Source organism: Schistocerca gregaria, chromosome X, assembly GCF_023897955.1.
Source record: "Schistocerca gregaria isolate iqSchGreg1 chromosome X, iqSchGreg1.2, whole genome shotgun sequence".
Lineage (NCBI taxonomy): Eukaryota > Metazoa > Arthropoda > Insecta > Orthoptera > Acrididae > Schistocerca > Schistocerca gregaria.
The window spans coordinates 212,488,609-212,511,759 of NC_064931.1; the positions used below are offsets into that span (position 1 = coordinate 212,488,609).

General features: G+C 44.1%; 1 protein-coding gene across 3 annotated transcripts in view; it reads left to right on the forward strand.

The window, feature by feature from the left end:
* Positions 1 to 23,151, forward strand: part of LOC126298407 (diacylglycerol kinase 1-like) — a 1,060,073-nt gene that overhangs the window by 508,529 nt on the left and 528,393 nt on the right. For all 3 annotated transcript variants that reach the window (XM_049989725.1, XM_049989723.1, XM_049989724.1), the window contains one exon: positions 9,516 to 9,650. In XM_049989725.1, coding sequence (XP_049845682.1) covers positions 9,516 to 9,650 — 135 coding nt within the window. The remainder of the gene's footprint in view (positions 1 to 9,515; positions 9,651 to 23,151) is intronic.

Sequence of the window (23,151 nt, forward strand, 5' to 3'; positions counted from 1 at the left end):
GATAAATGTAAGCAAGAGTTAAGTAGGCGAAATTAATTGGACACTACTGAAAGCAGTAGATAAGGAAATGAAGCACCAAAAGTAGTAGATGTGTTCTAATATGTGGGTACGAACATAGCTGACGTTGGTCGACGTTGAGAGGATATGAATGCAGAATGCAAATAGCAAGAAATGTGTTGCTCAAAAAGAAAAATTTGACATCGAATGTAAATTTGAGTAATGGGAAATATTCTCTGAGGGTGTATGTCTAGCTTGCTTGGCTCTGAGCACTATGGGACTTAACATCTATAGTCATCAGTCCCCTAGAATTTAGAACTACTTAAACCTAACTAACCTAAGGACACCACACAACACGCAGCCATCACGAGGCAGAGAAAATCCCTGACCCCGCCGGGAATCGAACCCGGGGACCGGGACCTGGGAAGCGAGGACGCTATCACACGACCACTAGGGTGTATGTCTAGTGTGTGGTTTTGTACAGAAGAGAATAGAAGCTTTTCAGTTTTGTTTCTAGTGAAAAATATTGAAGATTGGATTGGTTAATTGGATAACTAAGGAAGAGTTGCTGACTCGAGTTGGGGAGAAAAGAAATGTGTGTCACAACTTGACTGAAAGAAGGGACCGGTTAGTGGGACACATCCGTGAGACATTAAGGTGTGGCTCTGAGCACTATGCGACTTAACTTCTGAGGTCATCAGTCCCCCAGAACTTAGAACTACTTAAACCTACCTAACCGAAGGACATCAAACACATCCATGCCCGAGGCAGGATTCGAACCTGCGACCAGAGCTGTCGCTCGGCTCCAGACTGTATCGCCTAGAACCGCACGGCCACTCCGGCCGGCCATCAAGGTGTCATCAGTTTGCTACTGAAGTGTAGTGCGAGGTCAAAATGTAGAGCAACACTAAGACTTGAATAAAGAAAGCAGTTTCAACTGAATGAAGATAGCAGTAGCCATGCAGATATGAAGGAGTGTTTATTGCTAACCCTGTCCGCCATATCATTAACGTATATAGTAAATAACAGCGGTCCTGTCATAATTTCCTGCGTTACTCCTGACGATACCCTTGTCTGTGATGAACACTCGTCGCGGAGGAAAACATTGACCCTCCACACAAAAAAAAAAAAGTATTTGCTCTCACATCACTGGGGGCCGAACCGCACTATAACCCTGGGTTCGGTATGGGGCGGCGGTGGAGTGGATGCACTGCTGTAGCCTGTTGTAGGGTTGTGAACAACTGAGGGCTACGGCGGGACGAAGGCTCTATGTCGTTTCTAGGTCCCCAGTTTCATACAGAATATAATACGTAATCTGATTACAAGATTAGAGGTGATCATCTTCAGTCGTCATATCATACAAGTATTTAGTGTTAATACTGAGAAACTATATGAAATGATACGATCACGTCAAATAAGTAATAGGAAAGGGGGACTTAGATTTGTTGGAATAGTTCTGGGAATGTTCCGTGCATCAGCAAAAAAAAATTGCTTACAAGACGGTAGTGCGACCAATTGTAGAATAGTGTTTCGGTGGATGGAGTCCTCACCAAGTGCACATGACAACAAACATCGAACGAATTCAGAAATGCGTTGCCAGGATCGTAACAGGTCGGTATAGGCATATACGTTAGTGTAACAGAAATTCTCGGGGAATTTATATGAGAATCCTTGGAAGAAAGACTTAGTTCTCGCGAAACCATGTTTCGTAAATTTAGAGAACCTATATTGGTAAAACGATGTGCGATCATTATCCTGCTATAACCAGCTCTACAGAGTGTTTCAAAAATGACCGGTATATTTGAAACGGCAATACAAACTAAACGAGCAGCGATAGAAATACACCGTTTGTTGCAACATGCTTGGGACAACAGTACATTTTCAGGCAGACAAACTTTCGAAGTTACAGTAGTTACAATTGTCAACAACAGATGGCGCTGCGGTCTGAGAAACTCTATAGTACGATATTTTCCACATATCCACCATGCGTAGCAATAATATGGCGTAGTCTCTGAATGAAATTACCCGAAACCTTTGACAACGTGTCTGGCGGAATGGCTTCACATGCAGATGAGATGTACTACTTCAGCTGTTCAATTGTTTCTGGATTCTGGCGGTACACCTGGTCTTTCAAGTGTCCCCACAGAAAGAAGTCACAGGGGTTCATGTCTGGCGAATAGGGAGGCCAATCCACGCCGCTTCCTGTATGTTTCGGATAGCCCAAAGCAATCACACGATCATCGAAATATTCATTCAGGAAATTAAAGACGTCGGCCGTGCGATGTGGCCGGGCACCATCTTGCATAAACTACGAGGTGTTCGCAGTGTCGTCTAACGCAGTTTGTACCGCCACAAAATCACGAAGAATGTCCAGATAGCGTGATGCAGTAATCGTTTCGGATCTGAAAAATGGGCCAATGATTCCTTTGGAAGAAATGGCGGCCCAGAACAGTACTTTTTGAGGATGCAGGGACGATGGGACTGCAACATGGGGCTTTTCGGTTCCCCATATGCGCCAGCTCTGTTTATTGACGAAGCCGTCCATGTAAAAATAAGCTTCGTCAGTAAACCAAATGCTGCCCACATGCATATCGCCGTCATCTATCCTGTGCACTATACCGTTAGCGAATGTCTCTCGTGCAGCACACGGCGAACGGAAACCCGAGGCCGCTGTTGGATCACCTGGTGCACTAGCTGCGCGTTGCCCTCTGTGGTTGCCGTACGCGGTCGCCCTACCTTTCCAGCACGTTCATCCGTCACGTTCCCAGTCCGTTGAAATTTTTCAAACAGATCCTTTATTGTATCCCTTTTCGGTCCTTTGGTTACATTAAACCTCCGTTGAAAACTTGGTCTTGTTGCAACAACACTGTGTTCTAGGCGGTGGAATTCCAACACCAGAAAAATCATCTGTTCTAAGGAATAAACCATGTTGTCCACAGCACACTTGCACGTTGTGAACAGCACACGCTTACAGCAGAAAGACGACGTACAGAATGGCGCACCCACAGACTGCGTTGTCTTCTATATCTTTCACATCACTTGCAGCGCCATCTGTTGTTGAAAATTGTAACTACCTTAATTTCGAAAGTTTGTCCGCCTGAAAATGTACTGTTGTCCCAAGCATATTGCAACAAACGGTGTATTTCTATCGCTGCTCGTTTAGTTTTTATTGCCGTTTCAAATATACCGGTAATTTTTGAATCACCCTGTATGTCGCGTAGGAGTTATGAGAAAGAAATAGCAGTATTAGGGTGCGCAGAGAGGCTTTCAGATAGTCCTTCTCGGTCGCTAAATACATGAATGGAATAGGAAAGAAAACTGATAATGGTGGTACGACCTACCCCCCGTCATGCACTGTACAGTGTCTTGCGTAGCAGTTACGTTATCTATAACCCAGACTTTCCTCTGGAGACGACAACAACAATGATGGTGTGTGTCGTCTGTACATCTGTTGCTGTCTCCCCATTCCTCACCAGTCGCCAGGAGGCTGGCGCGACCGGACGCGCGTCTGTGACGTCACGGGCTGTGATACGACGATGCCGCAGCGGACGCCGCAGGAAGTATTGAGCACGGCAGCCGTCGGGTGCGGACGTGTCCCGCAGTACAAATGGCCTGCAATAATGCTGACACTCTCACTTCTGTCCTCTGAGGCTCCATAACGTTGACGTCGGTCCCTCTTTGTTCCGCAACTACACCACATTATAGGTTTCTTTACACTTTTGAAAGTAGTTTACACTCACTTCGGTTGACGTACTCCATTGCTTGACAGATTCTTTAAGTCTGCTCCTCTTCCCCTTTCCTTTCTGCACTTAACTAACCCAGAATCATTTCTATTCCTTCAGGCACAAAAAATCCACAGTCGAAATAAATTTTTTGAAGGACAGTAATCTTCGAAACAGTCCATACTCGATTAAAATATTTTTTAATTGTCTTTTTCACTAATGTACAGGTTCAGCTGTGCAACTATTTTGTTATCTTAGGCTTTCCTGGCGAATCAGCTGTTCGTGTTGCTTTCAGGTCTCCAGCCGGATGTATTCGTTTACCAAACACGATGTAACTCATATGGTCACTCTACAGGTATCATCTAAAGATGACGAAAAGGTACGTTGTCGAAATATCGCGTTTCGTAAGCGGCTGCAACTGGTTGGACAACCCATAGCAATACAAATATTTTCAAGCGTATGGTATAACCTATCAAATTGGATCTACTTGGGATACGGTCAAAACTTATAATATTGGTCTAAATGGTAAAATGTAGTTGGGTAGTCAAACATTAAGATAAACAACATGCCTTGAACAGCTGCATGTACAATAGCATACTGGGTTAAGTAGAGGCAAACTTTCACTTAGACCAATAAATTGCGCCAACTCTGCGTAGCAACTGGATGACTCAGAACGGCGTTAGGACTCTGAGCGCTTTTACAATGGCTACAAAACTGTTAGCGATGTTACTGTGGCGTCGAAAATTAACGCGAGAACAATATGAGCCATCGTTCTGGCGAGTAATATAGAATTAACTGATAGATTACGTCGAAAGCCGAATTTCAATCTAAGCACCAATCACAGTTCATCCACGACAGCAACTATAAGGATTTTCGTCGGGACGAAGACACACCTCGGACCCAATCACGGCCATTTACCTGGATTATTTGTGGAAATATTTTAAAGTGGCTCACAGCCGAAACTGTGCGATAGAGGAAACAAAGAACATGAATGAAAGTTTATGGGAGATCAGAACCGTGTGCCGGACCGGACCCGAACCTGGGACCTTTGCCTTTCGCGAGCGAGTGCTCTACCAACTTCTTTTGTCTCATTTTGTTCCTTGCATTTATTCAGGGCCTATTTCACAATGACGCCTGTTCAATTTCATCGTGATCTGTTAATTCCTTCTTTTTTTCGGAGGGCAACTAGCCCGCTGAGCTATCCGCACTACCACCACTCACTGCTTTACTTCCGCCAGCATCTCGTCTCTTACCTTCCAAACTTCCAGACCACTGTTTCAAGTCCCGGTGGGGCGCACATATTTGATCTACCAGTAAGATCAAAATTGAAAATCAGCTGATTTGAAAATCAGCGCACACACCGACGCAGAACGTAAATTCATGCTGGAAAATAAAGTGATATTTTAATCAAAAAAACTATGCCTATATACGGTGCTTGGCAGGGGTATGTCATACACGTCAGCTGTGCGGGATTAGCCGAGCGGTCTCAGGCGCTGCAGTCGTGGATTGTGCGGCTTCTTCCGGCGGAGGTTCGAGTCCTCCCTCGGGCATGGGTGTGTGTGTTTCTCCTTACAATAGTTTAGGTTAAGTAGTGTGTAAGCTTAGGGACTGATGACCTTAGCAGATAAGTCCCATAAGATTTCACACACATTTGAACATGCACGTCAATTTTCCTACACCTTCCGCCCTCTCCTCCACTGCTGCTGTTCACTTCTCGAATTGTTCGTTGGAAGGACGACTGTTTTTCTGATTTGACCATCACGGTTGTTAATTCGTCATATATATTGCGAAGAAGTCACACAAACCTTGATTCTTTTTGCTACGTCGGTTCTCAGAATTATTTTAACAATAAGACGGCGACTTTCCTGCAGCGTCTGCCGCTGAAATGGAATGATCAATTCACTCAAGCTCACATTGTGATGAAACAAATCGTACAGGTCTTTCAAGGTCCCGGATTGGCGAGCCTTACTAAGACTCGGTCTTTGAAGTGAGTTATCTTGTGCTGTGTATTCCCGGTATCCTGCACTCTTTATGAAGTTGATGAATGACATCGTTAATAAGATCAGATGATCTATGAGCAGATATGTGAAAATCAAAGCTCTGGGGTTCGTCTGAATGGCTAACAGTTGACTTCAGTAAAATTATTGAGAAGAGAAGGATTCCAACTGGTGAGACATGTGGTACAACCGCTCCAAATCCGAAGCAGAAAGGTAGCCCAGCTGAACGTAACAACCATCGTCCGATACGCCTTGTACAACACACAGTCTCACCACCAATAAATGTGGATTCTTGAGAGCTGAGGGACGACAGATGCTATCCATGCTGCTCACCTGCTTATGGGAAAATATCGGGAGAAGTCAAGGTGTATACGTTCCTTGACCATGAAAAGGCCTTCGACCGATCACCGCACGATTTGTTTACCCTGCGAAAGTATGGAGTACCTGAATAATTAGTAGGATGGAAGAGTCTGCTCAACAATGACCCGAGGAGCGGGACACAATCAGCTGCTGGACAGTTCGGTGATTATCCTGTTGTGGGAGTACATCAGGGATATGCTCTCTCGCCTTTCCTCTAATTCATAGTCGTGGATACAATCGCAAGAGACTGCAGAAAGCCGTAGCCAGGACATTACTGTATGTTGATGCTGTGCTGTTGGCCTCTGAAGGTAAAAAATGGTTCAAATGGCTCTGGGCACTATGTGACTAAACTTCTAAGGTCATCAGTCCCCTAGAACTTACAACTACTTAAACCTAACTGACCTAAGGACATCACACACATCCGTGCCCGAGGCAGGATTCAAACCTGCGATCGTAGCGGTCGCGCGGTTCTAGACTGTAGCGCCTCTGAAGCTAAGACTGACCTGAAATGTCAAGTCAAGCCTGGAACGACCGCCATACAAAAGTAGCTCTACGGCTCAACATAAAGAGAATTCAGTATCTCACCACAGATCTAAATGACTCGGGTACCATAAAACTCGCTGGTGTCGACCACCCAGCAACAAGGACTTTTAAGTGTCTAGGTTTCACAGTTGCTACTGATGGAAATTTCAGTGCAGAAATCTCTGACCGCCTGTGCCGAATGTGGCTCATAAGGCTTTCTCCGACTGGCGCACAATGAGACTGGAAGATTCCAAACAGGCTCAAGTCAAAAGTACACCGATCTGTAATTCGCCCAGCTGCAGTGTATGGTTCCGAACGCTTCCCATCAACAAAAGGTGTGAAACCAAAACTTGTTGTCCTGGAAACGAAGATGTTCAGTTTGACATCTGGATTAAATCTGTAGGATGATCTACAGAGAGAGCGTACAGAATTATGGAAACGCCACAAAGTGAAACTGAACAGTTACAGAGCATGTCTGTACGCTCTGTAACCGTTAATTTTTACTTTGTTATATGTTTCTTATCCTGAATTGGTTCTTACACTTTGGGAAATACTATTTTGATTATCTGAATTATCTGAAAATAGGCCCTGACCTGAAAGTAGTCATCAAATAATTAAGTGAAATTTGCAACTCTGACGATTTTTCCGCTGTATCAAATTACTTTCGTCCATTGTTTCGTAGTCCAGATTGTTCGGCTTCCGCACCACGTTTGACTGTTATGTACATTTGCATTACTGATGTGTGATTATGGAATTCCATTTCTAACTGCAGGTCCCAGTTTATGGATCTCTCTTCGTGTTGTTTGGTATTGACAGGGTTCGCAAGTGCGACATTGTTCTCCAGCGTCGTTTGCTGCTGTCGTCGTATTTTTCGTCATAATCCTCTTCAATGGCAGTCTGTCACGATCACTCTACACAGACTTTCGTTCGCGTTGTGACATAGCCGACGTTTTTGGGCTTTCCCTATGTGCTGTATAAACCTTCGATACTCTGCCTCTTGAATCACCAAACATTACCGCTCCCTTCGTTACAGGAGCACCCACCATACGAGCACAACTATTTTTCCCATGTACGCATTCAGTTAACTCCAACGTAATGCACTTACAGAACACAGAACGCCGGCCGCTGTGACCGAGCGGTTCCTGGCGCTTCAGCCCGAAACCAAACTGCTGCTACGGTCGCAGGTTTGAATCCCGCCTCGGTCATGGATTTGTGTGATGTCCTTAGGTTAGTTAGGTTTACGTAGTTCTAAGTCTAGCTCAGATGGTAAGTCGCATAGTGCTTAGAGCCATTTGAACCATTTGAACACAGAACATAGCACACTGGAGGCACGCGGAATCAGAGGAGTGTCATGGTGCTGCCTGACTGCAAGCGCCTAGGACTTCGTCACAGTTTGTCTCTGTACAGATACGTTTTTAATGTGCTAAAAGAAGTAGGCGGGTAACACCGAGAGTGGGTCAGTGTTGCACCCCTCAGTGATCACGCCACACGAGGACACGAAAGAACAGGGCTGCAAAAGCAAAGCACCCTTTGTTGCTATGGATCTTGTTCAAATTTCGTCGAATGGTTTTGAGCGGTCACTAATGATTCCACCCTGTACGTTAGCGGAAAACCTGCAGTCTTATTGTCCGCATCTCGTGGTCGTGCGGTAGCGTTTTCACTTCCCACGCCCGGGTTCCCTGGTTCGATTCCCGGCGGGGCCAGAGATTTTCTCTGCCTCGTGATGACTGGGTGTTGTGTGATGTCCTTAGGTTAGAAGGTTTAAGTAGTTCTACGTTCTAGGGGACTGATGACCATCGATGTTAAGTCCCATAGTGCTCAGTGCCATTTGGACCATTTTGAATTCTTACTGCGCTCCAAAGGGATACGACCCCGTTCACTGAGGTTGCTGACCAACGATATCCTTATACATAGGTTGAATCGTTGGGAGTGTCAGCAACGTCAAAGGTTGCCAACATCGTCATGCTGTTGCTCATCACACGGCGAAATGTCGTTTCCGACCGAGAAATGTGAGGGGATCAACCTCACATGGGAAGGGCTGCATTCAATGACGCCTTTTCAAAACGTGGAAGCTCTTACACATGTTGCAAAGGATCTTTCGACTACGTTGCAGAAGTTTCGCTGGGAAGTGCTTACACATCCTCCATACAGTCCCTGTCACTCCCCATACGATTTCGATATTTTTGGAGCCCTAAAGAAAGACATTCGTGGCCGTCGATTTGTTTCGGACGAAGAGGTGCATACCTGGGTACAATAACTATTTTGTAGGCAACGGCAAACAAATCAAATGGTTCAAATGGCTCTAAGCACTATGGGACTTAACATCGGAGGTCATCAGTCCACTAGCCTTAGAACTACTTCAACCTAACTAACCTAAGAACATCACACACATCCATGCCCGAGGCAGAATTCGAACCTGTGACCGTAGCAGCCGCGTGATTCCGGAATGAAGCATCCAGAACTTCTCGGCCACAGCGGACGGCAACCGCAGACTTTTCTTCATGAAAGCATTGACGTCTTGTATCACACTGGAATAAACGTATTAGTATCTACGGCGATTATTTTTGAAACAATAAACAGTTTATTTACTTTTCTCTGTCTGTCTCGAAATGGTTCAAATGGCTCTGAGCACTATGGGACTTAACATCTATGGTCATCAATCCCTTAGAACTTAGAACTACTTAAACCTAACTAACCTAAGGACATCACACACATCCATGCCAGAGGCAGGATTATAACCTGCGACCGTAGCGGTCGCGCGGTTCCGGACTGAGCGCCTAGAACCGCGAGACCACCGCGGCCGGCCGGTTGTCTGTCTCGTTTTCATTTTACTACCACTTACAAATCCAATGCTTCAGTTGAGACATGTTATTCCATCATGGAGGTTTCCCACGCGTGATCATTTTTCTTGTTACAGGATATCGACTTCGAGGGCTTCAGGCTGTTTATGGACACATACCTGGAAGCAGAAACCCCCGAGGAGCTGTGCAAACATCTCTTCCTGTCTTTCGTCAAGACACCACATGCCAAAGTGCCGGGTGCGAGTGATGAGGTAAGTGGATATACATCATCACAGTTGTGGGAGGCATCTCAGTCAGACTGAATGCTGACGTAAGACAGAAAATACCGGAATTTACGACCAACTCAGAGAGTCTTGAAGTGACATTCACATCCTAGTAATATGTCCACTGACTAGGCACAAAAAATTCATATTCTTGCCAAGGGATTAAAAACGAAGTCTTTCGCTGAGTCTGGGTACGGGGGTAGGTCAAAAATTATTTGTAATGTACTGGTAGCTATGCCTTTTATTGCAGTACAAATATGCAATACTTCATCATTTTTCAATTCAGTCGCTCTGGTTTTCAACGCACTTGGTCTATCGTTGCACAAGCTCAGATAAGAAGGTTTGTGGCTGAGCAGCGAGCCGTGCATTGGACCGCATCCTTCACTTTTTGGTCCGAGGTGAATCGTCGGCAACTTAACGCCTCTTTGAACGGTCCATACAAGTGATGGCCGGAAGGGACAAGGCCAGGACTACACATAGGATGACAGTTTACTTCAAAATTGCGTTTCCGGATCGTTTCAGCAGTGTGGGCAGCGGTGTGTTGACGGATATTGTAGTGCACCAATACAACACGCTTCGACAGTAGTCCCCGACTTTGCTTCAGCCTGTCAGTAAGCACCTCACTGTAACGCGCACTGTTTATTATTCCAGTACTGGGCCTTGTATGTGCCAGAAAACGGTAAGCATCAGTTTTTCTGCAGATGGTTGGGTATTGAACTTTCTTCTGCTGTGTGATTGTGGACGTTTCGATTCCGTACTATGCAGTTTTCTCTCCGGCTCTTAATGGTGGATCGATGTTCCGTCACGAATGGCGATTCTGTTACCATATCGATCAAAATGTTTTCGGCAGTTGTGCGAGCGCGGTTGTTTGTGAAACTCTGTGAGTTGTTTGGGAACCCATCTTGTCGCTTCTCACGCCCGGGTTCCCGGGTTCGATTCCCGGCGGGGTCAGGGATTTTCTCTGCCTCGTGATGGCTGGGTGTTGTGTGATGTCCTTAGGTTAGTTAGGTTTAAGTAGTTCTAAGTTCTAGGGGACTGATGACCATAGATGTTAAGTCCCATAGTGCTCAGAGCCATTTTTGAATACAGCTCCTTCCTCAAGTGTAACACTTGTTCGACCATTTTTGAATTTTGCAACCCATTCTTCAATACTCCCTTGCGGTAAGACACTGTTCCCGTATTGTGCTGAAAGTCTTTGAAGGAATACGCTCCACGATACACCTTCCGACCACAAAAACCGGATCACCGCTCACTGTCCCTCCTTGGTGTAAACTTCCAATTGAGCGGCCATGGTCTGTCTCCGAGAAAAGAAAGAGAAATGAAGGAATTAGGTCAAACTTTCGTAACAGGGCCACAATTTAAGCTCGTGTGTTACACGCGATGGCGAGTTTCTGAATGGGCTGGTCCAGCTACACTTCACAAAAACCAAATTATAAATATTTTCCGAAGCTTCAAAAATCACCCGGTGGCTCTTAGGAAGGGCATAAAGTACACAGAACGGCACCTTGAGGATCGAAAAGTTTCCATGTCGCGGAGAAGACTGTTGACGACTTCTGTGCTGTGTAATACCCTGTGGCGTTTATGGCACGTCGCTGCCCGTTTTTATTACATTTTACTGCTATGTTTTAATGCACAGTATAGGAAGGTTATGCTACAGGAGACTAGCGAGTAGGTGGGATCACAAAGCATACTGCCGGCCGGAGTGGCCGGGCGGTTCTAGGCGCTTCATTCTCGAACCGCGCGACCGCTACGGTCGCAGGTTCGAATCCTTCCTCGGGCATGGATGTGTGTGATGTCCTTAGGTTAGTTAGGTTTAAGTAGTTCTAAGTTCTTGGCGACTGATGACCTCGCATAGTGCTCAGAACCATTTGAACAAAGCATACTCTTCGAAAGACGCTGCAGATGGTCACAGAGCGTGAGAACGGCCGGGCGAGCAAGACGCATATTTTAATGGAGGAAAGAGACAGTGAGAATTCACCTATTACGCTGGGCACCAAGAAGCGAATCGGTTATTATTCATCTTTAATGTTTAAATATTAAAATACAACTCCATCCGCGCTGATGGTGTTACTTGCACTGACAAGGGAACCTCCCCATCGCACCCCCCGTCAGATTTAGTTATAAGTTGGCACAGTGGATAGGCCTTGAAAAATTGAACACAGATCAATAGAGAAAACAGGAAGAAATTGTGTGGAACTATGAAAAAAATTAGTAAAATGTGTAAACTGAGTAGTTTATAAGTAACATCAAGAACAATCTGAGCTCAGGAGCGCCGTGCTCCCGTGGTTAGCGTAGCAGTTACGAAATCGGAGGTCCTTGGTTCAAGTCTCCCCTCGAGTGCAAATTTTACTTTCTTTATTTTCTCATAGCTATGATCTGTCCGTTCGTTCATTGACGTCTCTGTTCACTGTCATAAGTTTAGGGTCTATGTTTTGAGACCGCACCGCAAAACCGTGCGATTAGTAGACGAAAGGACGTGCCTCTCCATTGCGAATCGAAAACATTTGAACGCGCGGTCATAGGTCAACCGATTCCTCCACAGGAAAACACGTCTGATATATTGTATACGACTCTGGTGACGGCATATGCGTCACATGACAGGAATATGTTGTCGACCTACCTAACTTGTACACTTGGCGAATAGGTAAAAAGATTCTTCTACCTTGCCCGATTTAGGTTTTCTTGTGGATGTGATAATCACTCCCAAAAAAAGTGATGAAAACATAATAGTTTGTCACATAAACTGAAAATAAAAAATTAAACTTTTCTCTCTAGGGAAGACGTGAACCAAGGACCTCTCGTTCCGCAGCTGCTCACGCTAACAACGGGACCACAGCGCTCCAGTGCTCATGCTATCCTTGATGTTGCATATCTTGCGGATGGACTTCTCAGTTTGTATATTTTTAAATTTTTTTTTCATAGTTCCACACAACTACTTCCTGTTTTCTCAATTGATCTATGTTCAGTTTTTAAAGGCCTATCCACTGTGCCAACTTATAACTAAATATGAGGGGGGTGCGATGCGGAGGTTCCCTTGTGAGAACTTGTTAATAATAATTTCAATATTACTCAATTAATTAGGAAATGATAGTAATTAAAATTTATGATTATCAGTGCAAATTAATGGAAATGATGGACGAAACACAAGTGATCCCTGAGAGAGCAGGCGCCAAATTGCTAAAATTGCTCACAAACAGTCTTTGGTGGGTTTACGAATAGTTAATACATGAATCCGTGTATGACATCTGATCTCACGTAAAGACGGAAATGTTCGTTGAGACTAACAATTTACGATTATTATTATGCTTAGCATCTAAACCTACCAACTTATTTCATTACTACGTACTGTTTATGGCACAAGCATTAGTTCGCGACTTACGAAGAAGAAACCAAGCTGGACAACGGCTACGGAATATTTTTAGAAGACGTGAGGTAAGCAAGTTGGCTCCATTTGTGCTAGGGAATGTGATCGCAAACATTTGTTGCCTAAATCCACCGTGCTTGTTAATCGCGGGACATCTTTAAGCTGGGATGCTCCATTTACTGTAACCCACAGGGCGTCAAATCCGTGTTTGCTCTGAGACTACACTTTATCAGTAACCCTAATAATCGCTACAACCCCGACACACAATGCTTTACAAGATTCCTGCCCCCCCTCCCCTTCCACACCCTATTGCTCGACGAAGTCCCATATTCTGAGGAGCGTAGGGGACGATGCGGGAGACCCGAACCGCTGTACTGGGCAAAGTGCTAGTGGAGGTGCTTTGCCATTGCCTTACTCCGTTCTTAATGATGATGATAAAGACGACACAACAACACCCAGTCATCTCAAGGCAGGAAAAATCCCTGACCCTGCCGGGAAGCGAGAACGCTACTGCAAGACCGCGAGCTGCGGACCCGTATTGGTTGTTACTGTCAAATTTACGTACATGCTTCCTTGTACCAAACAACTGCTTTTTTATGTTAAGCGTTGTAATATTAGCACACCTGACAAAATATTAGTCACACCCAGGAGAGTTCACATTTGTGTAACACTGCCGCTCCTCATAATAAGGGGCTCATTTCAGCTAGGAATGCAGACTACAGGCTACCAGATTGGGGGTATACTGACTGCTACGTTACACAAAAGCAAAGCGAGGATAATGGAATGTAGTCGAACTAAATCGGATGATGCTGAGGGAATTAGATTAGGAAATGAGACACTAAAAGTAGTAAAAGAGTTCTTTATTCCTTTGATTTCATGTAATAAACGTAGTAATCTAACAAAGACTGAAAAAGTTTTGACTCATTTTCAAGAAGTACAAAGTCGAAATATTAAATTAAATAGACAAGTGAAAGAAAAGCTTTGTACGTCCACCTGGGGAGGCAGAATACTACAAAAAATCACCAAAATTCTCCTGTTCTTTCTAATCTATTGAAACTCTGTTCGTTTCGAAGGGCTACCGGCAGATAAGGGTACATTATGTAGAGGCAGGCAGCATATCACCCAAGTTCAATTTTTACGAATGAAGTGTTTTTAATTTATTACTGTTACCCTAGTTTCCTTCCTCTTTTATCATTTCGTAGAAACTGCAGACAAATACTGAAGCTTTTAAAGCAAATGAAGCATTGTACTTCATACTGCGTCACTTCATAAAAATAGTTCCAGGCTAGGGTTGGTGCCATTGTGCAGTACAACGTGTGTCCGGCGACGGCAGCGAGAAAATACCGCATATACCAGGTGAGGGCAAGTCTTGCACACGGAAGGTAGACGCATACCTTCAGCCATGACACACAGCAACAGGGATGTTATTGTCTCAGTAGTGCTGTGACAGCTCTTACGCTACGTGTTTGTTGCTCGTTTCTGTTGGCTCTGCTATAAAAACAGCTCTAACGGCTTTTCCCATTGTCATCATATCTCAGTACTTCAAAAAAAATGCAAATTTTACGATTAAGCCGGCCGCGGTGGTCTCGCGGTTCTAGGCGCGCAGTCCGGAACCGTGAGACTGCTACGGTCGCAGGTTCAAATCCTGCTTCGGGCATGGATGTGTGTGATGTCTTTAGGTTAGTTAGGTTTAAGTAGTTCTAAGTTCTAGGGGACTGATGACCACAGCAGTTGAGTCCCATAGTGCTCAGAGCCATTTGAATCATTTTTTTTACGATTAAAAATCACTCCTTTTTAAAAAAATAATGGTTATTTAAAAACGAAAACGTTTAGCACCGTTGCTATGGCTAACCGATGCTACGATTTTTTATTCGGTTATTAGTAAAAAATAAATTCCTGTTACAACGTAGACCAAACATATGCTGAAAAATATCGGTTATTCAGAACTAAAATACCGGTGTAGGTTTTAAACGGTCGATTTTTTCCCGTCCCTACCAGGGACGTATACATGGAGTCCTCTGGTGAGCAATGTTGTCAACTTGTCCGATAGAAGTGTCCCGAGCGCACTAACAACGAAAATTTAGAAGAAAACGCCTGCTCGCCGAGATAACGCTCTGGTTAATGATTAGGGTAACCTGAGTGAGTAGGCTCAAGTCGTAGCCTGAAACATACCTTCAAAACATCACATAAGCGCTGCCACCCACGCACTGGGGAGAGGGGGGGATTAAGTGCCTCAGTGGGCCGTCTGTGCATTCGACGGCCTGCAGCATTCCAAAACTGGCCAAACTGTGGCTCTCCAGGCGCCACTGCACGCCCACTATCAGTTAGTGTTCCGTTTCTGTGTTGTCTGGCTCAGAGAAAACAGGTATCCTTACATGCAGCTGTGAGCAATGTTCTTCTGCCAGGAATTTTCCGTCCGAACATGCCTCAAAAGACCTAACGGAAACGATGACCGCCGTGTCATACTTATCCGTACGGCGTCACTATATGCGAAGATGTAGGGGAGTGTGGTCAGCACGCCGCTGTCCCGGTCGTTGTCCGTTTTCGTGACCGGAGTTGCTACTTCTCAGTCATGTAGCTCCTCCTACCTATGTCCGATCATCGTAAAGAAAACTGATTCAATAAAAAATCAACCAAATATAGCGGGAGGTAAGTTACAAACTTCCCATAGAAACCATAAATAAACACAAAATTATTACTTCAGGCATGTGGATGTGGCAAGATAAACCCCGGTCTTCCACTAAAAATGTTGTCTCATATGTCCTATTACAGTGTACCAATTGGGAGGAACTCAGGTTGTGCTGTTTGCTGGATCACGTGTGACTACGAATGTTTGAGTCAGTCTTGCACAGGTAGCCTAGTGTTTCGAACGACTGCTCATGAGGAATAGAAAACACGGGCCCGTGTCCCGATCTGGGGCAAATGTTCATTAGATGTGACATATTCTTAATACTGCCGCTGCCTGATGGCGTGTGGTAGAGGATATTTCTGGAAAAACCACCATTTCCCCCCATTCCTCTTCGGTTGACTTTGGGAAGAACAACTACCTGTAAGCGTCTATAAGAGCTCGAATTCCTCTGACGTTGTCGAAGTTATTTGGTGAGACGTGTGTGGATGGAAAACCTGAGTGTACGTGATAGTACTGAAGTGAATACTGCGAGTAGCGAAGATTCACGGACGTTGGAACAGAAGCAGTGGATACGTGGGCACGAACGTGACAGCTATGGCAGAAATAGCAGAATAAGAGTACTTGTAGGTGACTTATGGGGGAGTCTCCCAGGAAGATTAGGCTGACGCACGGTGGATTCGCAAGGCTTTGGGGATGGTATGGGTTTCCTAGAACTTCTGCTCTAGAGAGTTAGCATGTCGTCTCCAGCTGTTGGGTACTCACTCGCATAAAGGTAAGTGATGTTGGCATGAGTTACAAAATTCTGCGACAGAGCTTCCTGAAGAATATAACCTCCTTAAACCTGAGATGTCCGCCGGCCGGAGTGGCCGTGCGGTTCTAGGCGCTACAGTCTGGCACCGAGCGACCGCTACGGTCGCAGGTTCGAATCCTGCTTCGGGCATGGATGAGTGTGATGTCCTTAGGTTAGTTGGGTTTAATCATTTCTAAGTTTTAGGCGACTGATGACCGCAGAAGTTAAGTCGCATAGTGCTCAGAGCCATTTTGAGCCTGAGATGTCCTAGTGGATAAGATCAGGAACTGCCTGTTTCCTGCAATGGTAGTGCAGATGATCAAAATATTTAATACCGTGCTTTAACAGTTTTGGGTGCATTTTCCCTTTTTATTTTATATTTGATTTCACCAGTTATTGTGAATGCTCAACTGTATTACAAACCAGAAACCGAAATTTTCATCACAGTTGTATGCAACTTTCTGTAGTTATGTGGAAATACGAGCACCATTTGATTCTAGGCGGCGGGTGTCGAGACTTTAAGTGACAATAAATAGTTACACAGTTTTAGCGTGATTTCTCCTAGTATTGGTTAAGTGTTTATCCAGTATTGTAACATTATCCTGAAAAGAGGGCAGGACAAAACATAGAACTTCAATCTGATCCCGAATAAACACGTTCAATAAGAGAAACGAAAGGGAAATTTAATAGATGATCACCGGTGTGGCTAAAGAGCTTGACACGTACACGCGTGGCTAGCAGGCTGTGTTCCGTGACCTTTGGAGAGCGCTGCCTGGGACCTGTGACCTTCGGGCTGTGCTAATGATCGATGGATGTGCTTGCGGACTGCAGCCATTTCCTCCGTGCATGCGCTTAACTGATTGCACTCAGGAATTTTGCTTTTCGCTTCTCGACACTCGTTTTATATAAGGTCAGCGAATAATCAACTTGACTTCTTTCACTACCTTTCACTCTAATCATTCGAGCCACTTAGCTATTTCATGATAATGGTTCAACATGCTGTTGTCGTCTTAAATCTGAAGGCTGGTTTGATGTAGCTCTCCACGTTAGTCAATCCTGTACATGTCTCTTCATCTCTGCAAAATTACTGAAACCTTACTCTATTTGAACCTGCTTACTGTATTCAAACGATGGTGTCCTTCAAAACATTAATTTCAGTCCCCCTCCCACCTTCCGCCCGCCACCACTATACACTCCTCACCATTAACAAATTAACATATCTCAGGATCTGTTTTAAGAACCGAATCTTTCTTTTAGTCACGTTGAGCTATAAGATTCTTTCCTGCTCAATTTGATTAAGTACCTTCTCATTAATTATTCGATCTACTCATCCAACTTCCAGTGTTCGTCTTCAGCATTACATTTCAAAACCTTCTCTTGTTGTCTGAACTATTTATCGTCCACGTTTCACCTTCATAAAGTCTACACAAATATCGTCAGAAAATATATGCTAACATTTAGATTTATTCGAGTTTAGCAAATTTCTTTTTTTAGGTAAGCTATTCTTGTTATTACCAGTCTGCATGTTATACCATCTATAGTTCGGTCACCATCAGTTATTTTCTTGCCCATTAGCAAAACTCTTCCATTGCTTTTAGTTTCTTACTTCTTAATCTAATTCCTTCAACATCGCCTGATTTAATTCGACTGCATTCCATTACCTTGGTTTTATAAAGAGGTGATGAAAATCGATAGGCCAATGAGGCAAAACCGCCGGCATCATTTAGACAATCATCTCATCGACTCACTAGGTTGAAGATACTCTTTTGATAAAACATCGTGTGCTGCTACGTGAAGAAATCCACAAGTGCGTGCTGCACATCCTCATGGAACAGGAATTCTCTATCATCCAAGGCCTTTTTTAAGTGACCGGAGGTGTGATTATCGTATTGAGAGAGATCAGGACTATAGGGAAGGTGCCAGAGTGTCTTCCAGTTGAGTTGGCGTAACTTCTACGTCACAGCAGTTGTGGTATGGGGACGTGCGTTATCATGAAGCAGTAGCACACCTGGTCGCAGTTTTCCCAGTTTTCGGCTGACTCGTTGTCCCATACACATTCTACATCCTCCGATGGATGTCTGCTGGTGTTTGTCCTTAGGCAGCCAAGGTCCGAATTACCAGCAAATCGGTCCTGTCTGGACGCATTTAGTAATAAGGTCACGACAGTTCATGTTTCAACATTTACCACGCGCACGTGGCAGAGGCACGAATGCCACACTAATCTCTTGCCAACATGTCGGTGATTATATACCCATATACGAATCGCGCTCGTTGCGTATACCCTGCAGCAACATCCTCAAAAGGAAAAATTCTTGTTTGCCCCCTTTTACTGTTGTTGGTGTTCATCTTATAACCTCTTGTCAAGAGTCTGTCCATTCCATTCAGCTGGTCTTCCAAGTCCTATGCAGTATGTGACAGAATTACAATGCCTTCGCAAACATCGGAATTCATACTTATTCGCCTTGAACCTTAATCCCTTGCCCTAATTTTACGTTTTTTTCCTTCACAGCTTGGTTCATACACAGATTAAATAACACCAGAGATAGGCTGCAACCCTGTCTTCCGTTTTCAACTACTGCTCCCCTTTCATGGGCTTCTATTCTTATAATTGAGGTCTTGTTTCTGTACATTCTTCATTTTCATGGCTTTATCCCGTATATGCGCGGAGACCGCTCGTTAATCTGGATTAGGCACTGTTAGTGGTAGAGGGTGGCCTAACTCCAGATGATTTTGTGTAAAAAGGTGTGTTTGCGACTCGGGAGATTTTCAGTTATCGTCTCTAATTGTTCTTTCATGCTACCGAAGAAACTGTATGCATCAGTACTTCACATTTTTGTAACAGTTGAATGCAATAAAATTAATGTTGATGTATGGGAAGCCATGTATTTACGTGTGTATAATTCATACAAACTTGGAACGAAAGTTATAGGTAACATATAAGATTAATTCGTCTTCGAATATTTAATTATCTTACGATTCTTTCAGTCGGCGAATCAACGATCACCACGTAAGCCATTGGGAGCGATGACACAAGAGCGTCGCGCAGTGATAGAAGTCAGAGCTGTACATTTCCTTCGTTAGATTTACAAATTAAAAAATCATAGTTCACAGTACACACAGTGAAAACAGGTTAAGATATGGAGTAATCTCTGTGAAAGACGTAAAGAAGCTGCATACTCGTAAGTGAGAGCGTTACTAGCACCTAACAGTGTTTGAAAGAATCCTCATTGTGGGTCTCCACTTGCCTAACTGGTAGAATCGTGGAATATCCAAATTTGTGGGCTATTCAGTTTTGAAAGTGGTCCGATGTTGGACTGCGTAGGAACGTTCCGGTCGACGTAGGTAATCGACTCCCTACAACACTGTGTCATCGCGCCCCATTGGTCGGACACTAGCAATAGCTGCATCAGGGAATTACCGTCCCATTCGTAAGCTGCCGCTGACACCACGACACAAACGGCTGTGTCTGGAGTGATGCTGTGACCGGGAAGTATGGATTGCTGATGAACGCCGTAGCATTGTGTTCAGCGATGAATCGCGGTTCTGAACTGCCCTAGATGAACATCGTCGGCGAGTGTGGCCGTAAACTAATGAGATATCCCATTCTTCCGATGTTTTCGACAGGCACAGGGGTTCTACCTCTGACGGCAGGGTATGAAGAGCTAGTGGGTATGACTTCCGATCACCTCCGATAGTGATGAACAAAACTCTGATGGCAAGACAGTATATCACGGAGATGAATACCTCTCATACGACAGTATAGTGATGCATTTTCTCAACACCACAAACGCTCGTCTGTACATGGTACTTCTCTTTCTGAACTTCCTACGTGATGCTAAGGTGCTCACGTGGCCAGCAAGGTACCGATATCTGTCCCGATAGAACATGTATGGAACCAGCTCGTACTTCAGCATCGCCCTAGTACCAGTATCCAGGAAGTCAAAGGCAAGTTAAAACATTGTACGGCCAGTTTGCCTGAGGGGAGGCTACAAAGTCTTTATGACACCCTTACCAGCAGAAGAAGTGCATCCATCCAGGACAGAGGGAGCGCAACATCATACTGACAATTGCGCTCATAAGGCCATGTGCTGTAAATTTCACTCGAATTTGTAAAACACTGACATAACATCACATATCCTCACAGAACTCGAAATTTCATTTAGTTTCCCACTCCCCTTCTGGGTGCTTCACGTTTTTATCAGGCACTGTATGTATAATATTTATTTAAACTCCTACCATACCTTGCGTTCAAAAATCGTTTGAATGGCTCTAAGCACTATGAGACTTAACATTTGAGCTCATCAGTCCCTTAGACTTAGAACTAATTAAACCTAAGGACACCACACACATCCATGCCCGAGGCAGGATTTGAACCTGCGACCGTAGCAACAGCGTGCTTCAGGACTGAAGCGCCTAGAACCGCTCGGCCACAGCAGCCGGCTACCTTGCGTTCATTAAATATCCGACTTGTTGAAGTAATTATGTTCACAATAAATGATGTTACAATATTTGTTTTAGGGCTATGCTTCATAGACAGTGGACGTACTGGAACGATGGCAGTGCTGACGTGGACACTTTCAGTTCAAATGGTTCTGAGCACTATGGGACTTAACATCTATGGTCATCAGTCCCCTAGAACTTATAACTACTTAAACCTAATTAACCTAAGGACATCACACAACACCCAGTCATCACGAGGCAGAGAAAATCCCTGACCCCGCCGTGAATCGAACCCGGGACACTTTCAGTCAAGGCTTGGCCAAACAATGTATTAATTTCAGTATGCGCCACAAGTAATTCAGGGAAACTGTGAAGCTATGTCTCCTGAAGCTGGAAAAAAGTTTGGGATTTAACATCCATATCTTAAAGAAGGGAGTTGCATGTCATCGACCGTAAAGGGTAAGAGCTCAAATGAAGTCTGGATATTCTGATTCAATTTTCATAGCTCCCCAAAATAGTTTATGCAAGTTACGATTGACCTTTGAACAAAATAACGAATGATTTCATCTGACGGTATTGTCCAGTTAAGACTACATCTCTAATGACGCATGTCAGCAGAATCATAATATTCGTGAGAGGGACCCTAGCTGGTCCTAAATATGGGTTCCAATTTTGTGCTGCTTTTATCTATCTACATATATATTTTGTGCTTCACTGTCACTTCTTCCTTTTCCTCTTCCAGTAGCGAAAGTACTTTGGGAAGGACGATTGATGGTAAGGCTCCTTGTGAGGCCTTTCATAGCCTTTTCGCGAAACATACGTATGAGAAAGCCATCTACATCTACATGGATACCTTGCAAATCACATTAAAGTGCCTGGCAGAGGGTTCATCGATCCACCTTCACAATTCTCAATTATTCCAATCTCGTATAGCGCGCGGAAACAATGAACACCTGTATCTTTTCATACGAGCTCTGATATCCCTTATTTTATCGTGGTGATCGTTTCAGCCCAATGTAGGTCGCTGTCAACAAAATATTTTCGCATTCAGGAGAGAAAGCTGGTGATTGGAATTTCGTGAGAAGATTCCGTAGGAACGAAAAACGCCTTTCTTTTAAAGATGTCCAGCCCAAATCATGTATCATTTCTGTGACACACTCTCCCATATTTCGTGATAATACAAAACGTGCTGCTCTTATTTGAACTTTTTTGATGTACTCTGTCAGTCCTATCTGGTAAGGATCCCACACCGCGCAGCAGTATTCTAAAAGAGGACGGACAAGCGTAGTGTAGACAGTCTCCTTAGTAGAGCTGTTACGTTTTCTAAGTGTCATGCCAACAAAGCGCAGTGTTTGGTCACCCTTCCCCACAACATTTTGTATGTGTACCTTCCAATTTAAGTTGTTCGTAATTGTAATGCCTAGGTATTTAGTTGAATTTACGGCTTTTAGATTATACTGATTTATCTTGTAACCAAAGTTTAAAGAATTCCTTTTAGCTCCCATGTGGATAACCTCTCACTTTTAGTTATTTAGGGTCAACTACCAATTTTCGCATCAATATATCGGTTGACTCTTCTTACAACTTACACTCTCGTAATTTTAACAGTAAACCATATCGTGATACACCGCGCATCTCTTGTGGCCTCTGCTCATAAAGTTCGATGATCATCTTAGTGACGCATTTTTACTTAATAAACGAATATGTGTGGAGACGTGCTGATCTCCTTTCGATTTTCTCTATATTATCTATCTGTCCTTTCCGGTGCAGATCACAGACTGACGAGCAATAATGAAGCGTCAGTTGAAAAAGCTTTTTGTGGGTGACCTGCCCTTCCTCAAGATTCTTTCAGTGCGTTTCAGTCTCGTACCTTAATATCCCAAAATTAGTTTTATGTGGTCGTCCCTGTTGTAATATTTCCATACTTACTTTTTGTGTGGGACCATTTGAAAGTTTTGATGAACGAGAACGTTTTGTGGGTGATTGTCAGTGTATTAGTAACACGGCAGGTATTTTTGAGCGTCTGCGGACATCGATGAGAAGACGTGATAAATCTTTCCTTCAGACGATCGATAGCCACTTGAAACACTTGTCATTATATGTTTATCTTCAATAGCGCATATCTGCGTTTGGATTCTCGGGGACACTTGTAAGGTGCTCATGTACTCAATCGTAATACGTCGTATCGGGGAAACCATTGATTTCCACGCCTATGTTGATTAGAATTATTTGCATGTTTTATTGCCCTCTACTCACCCATGCAGTA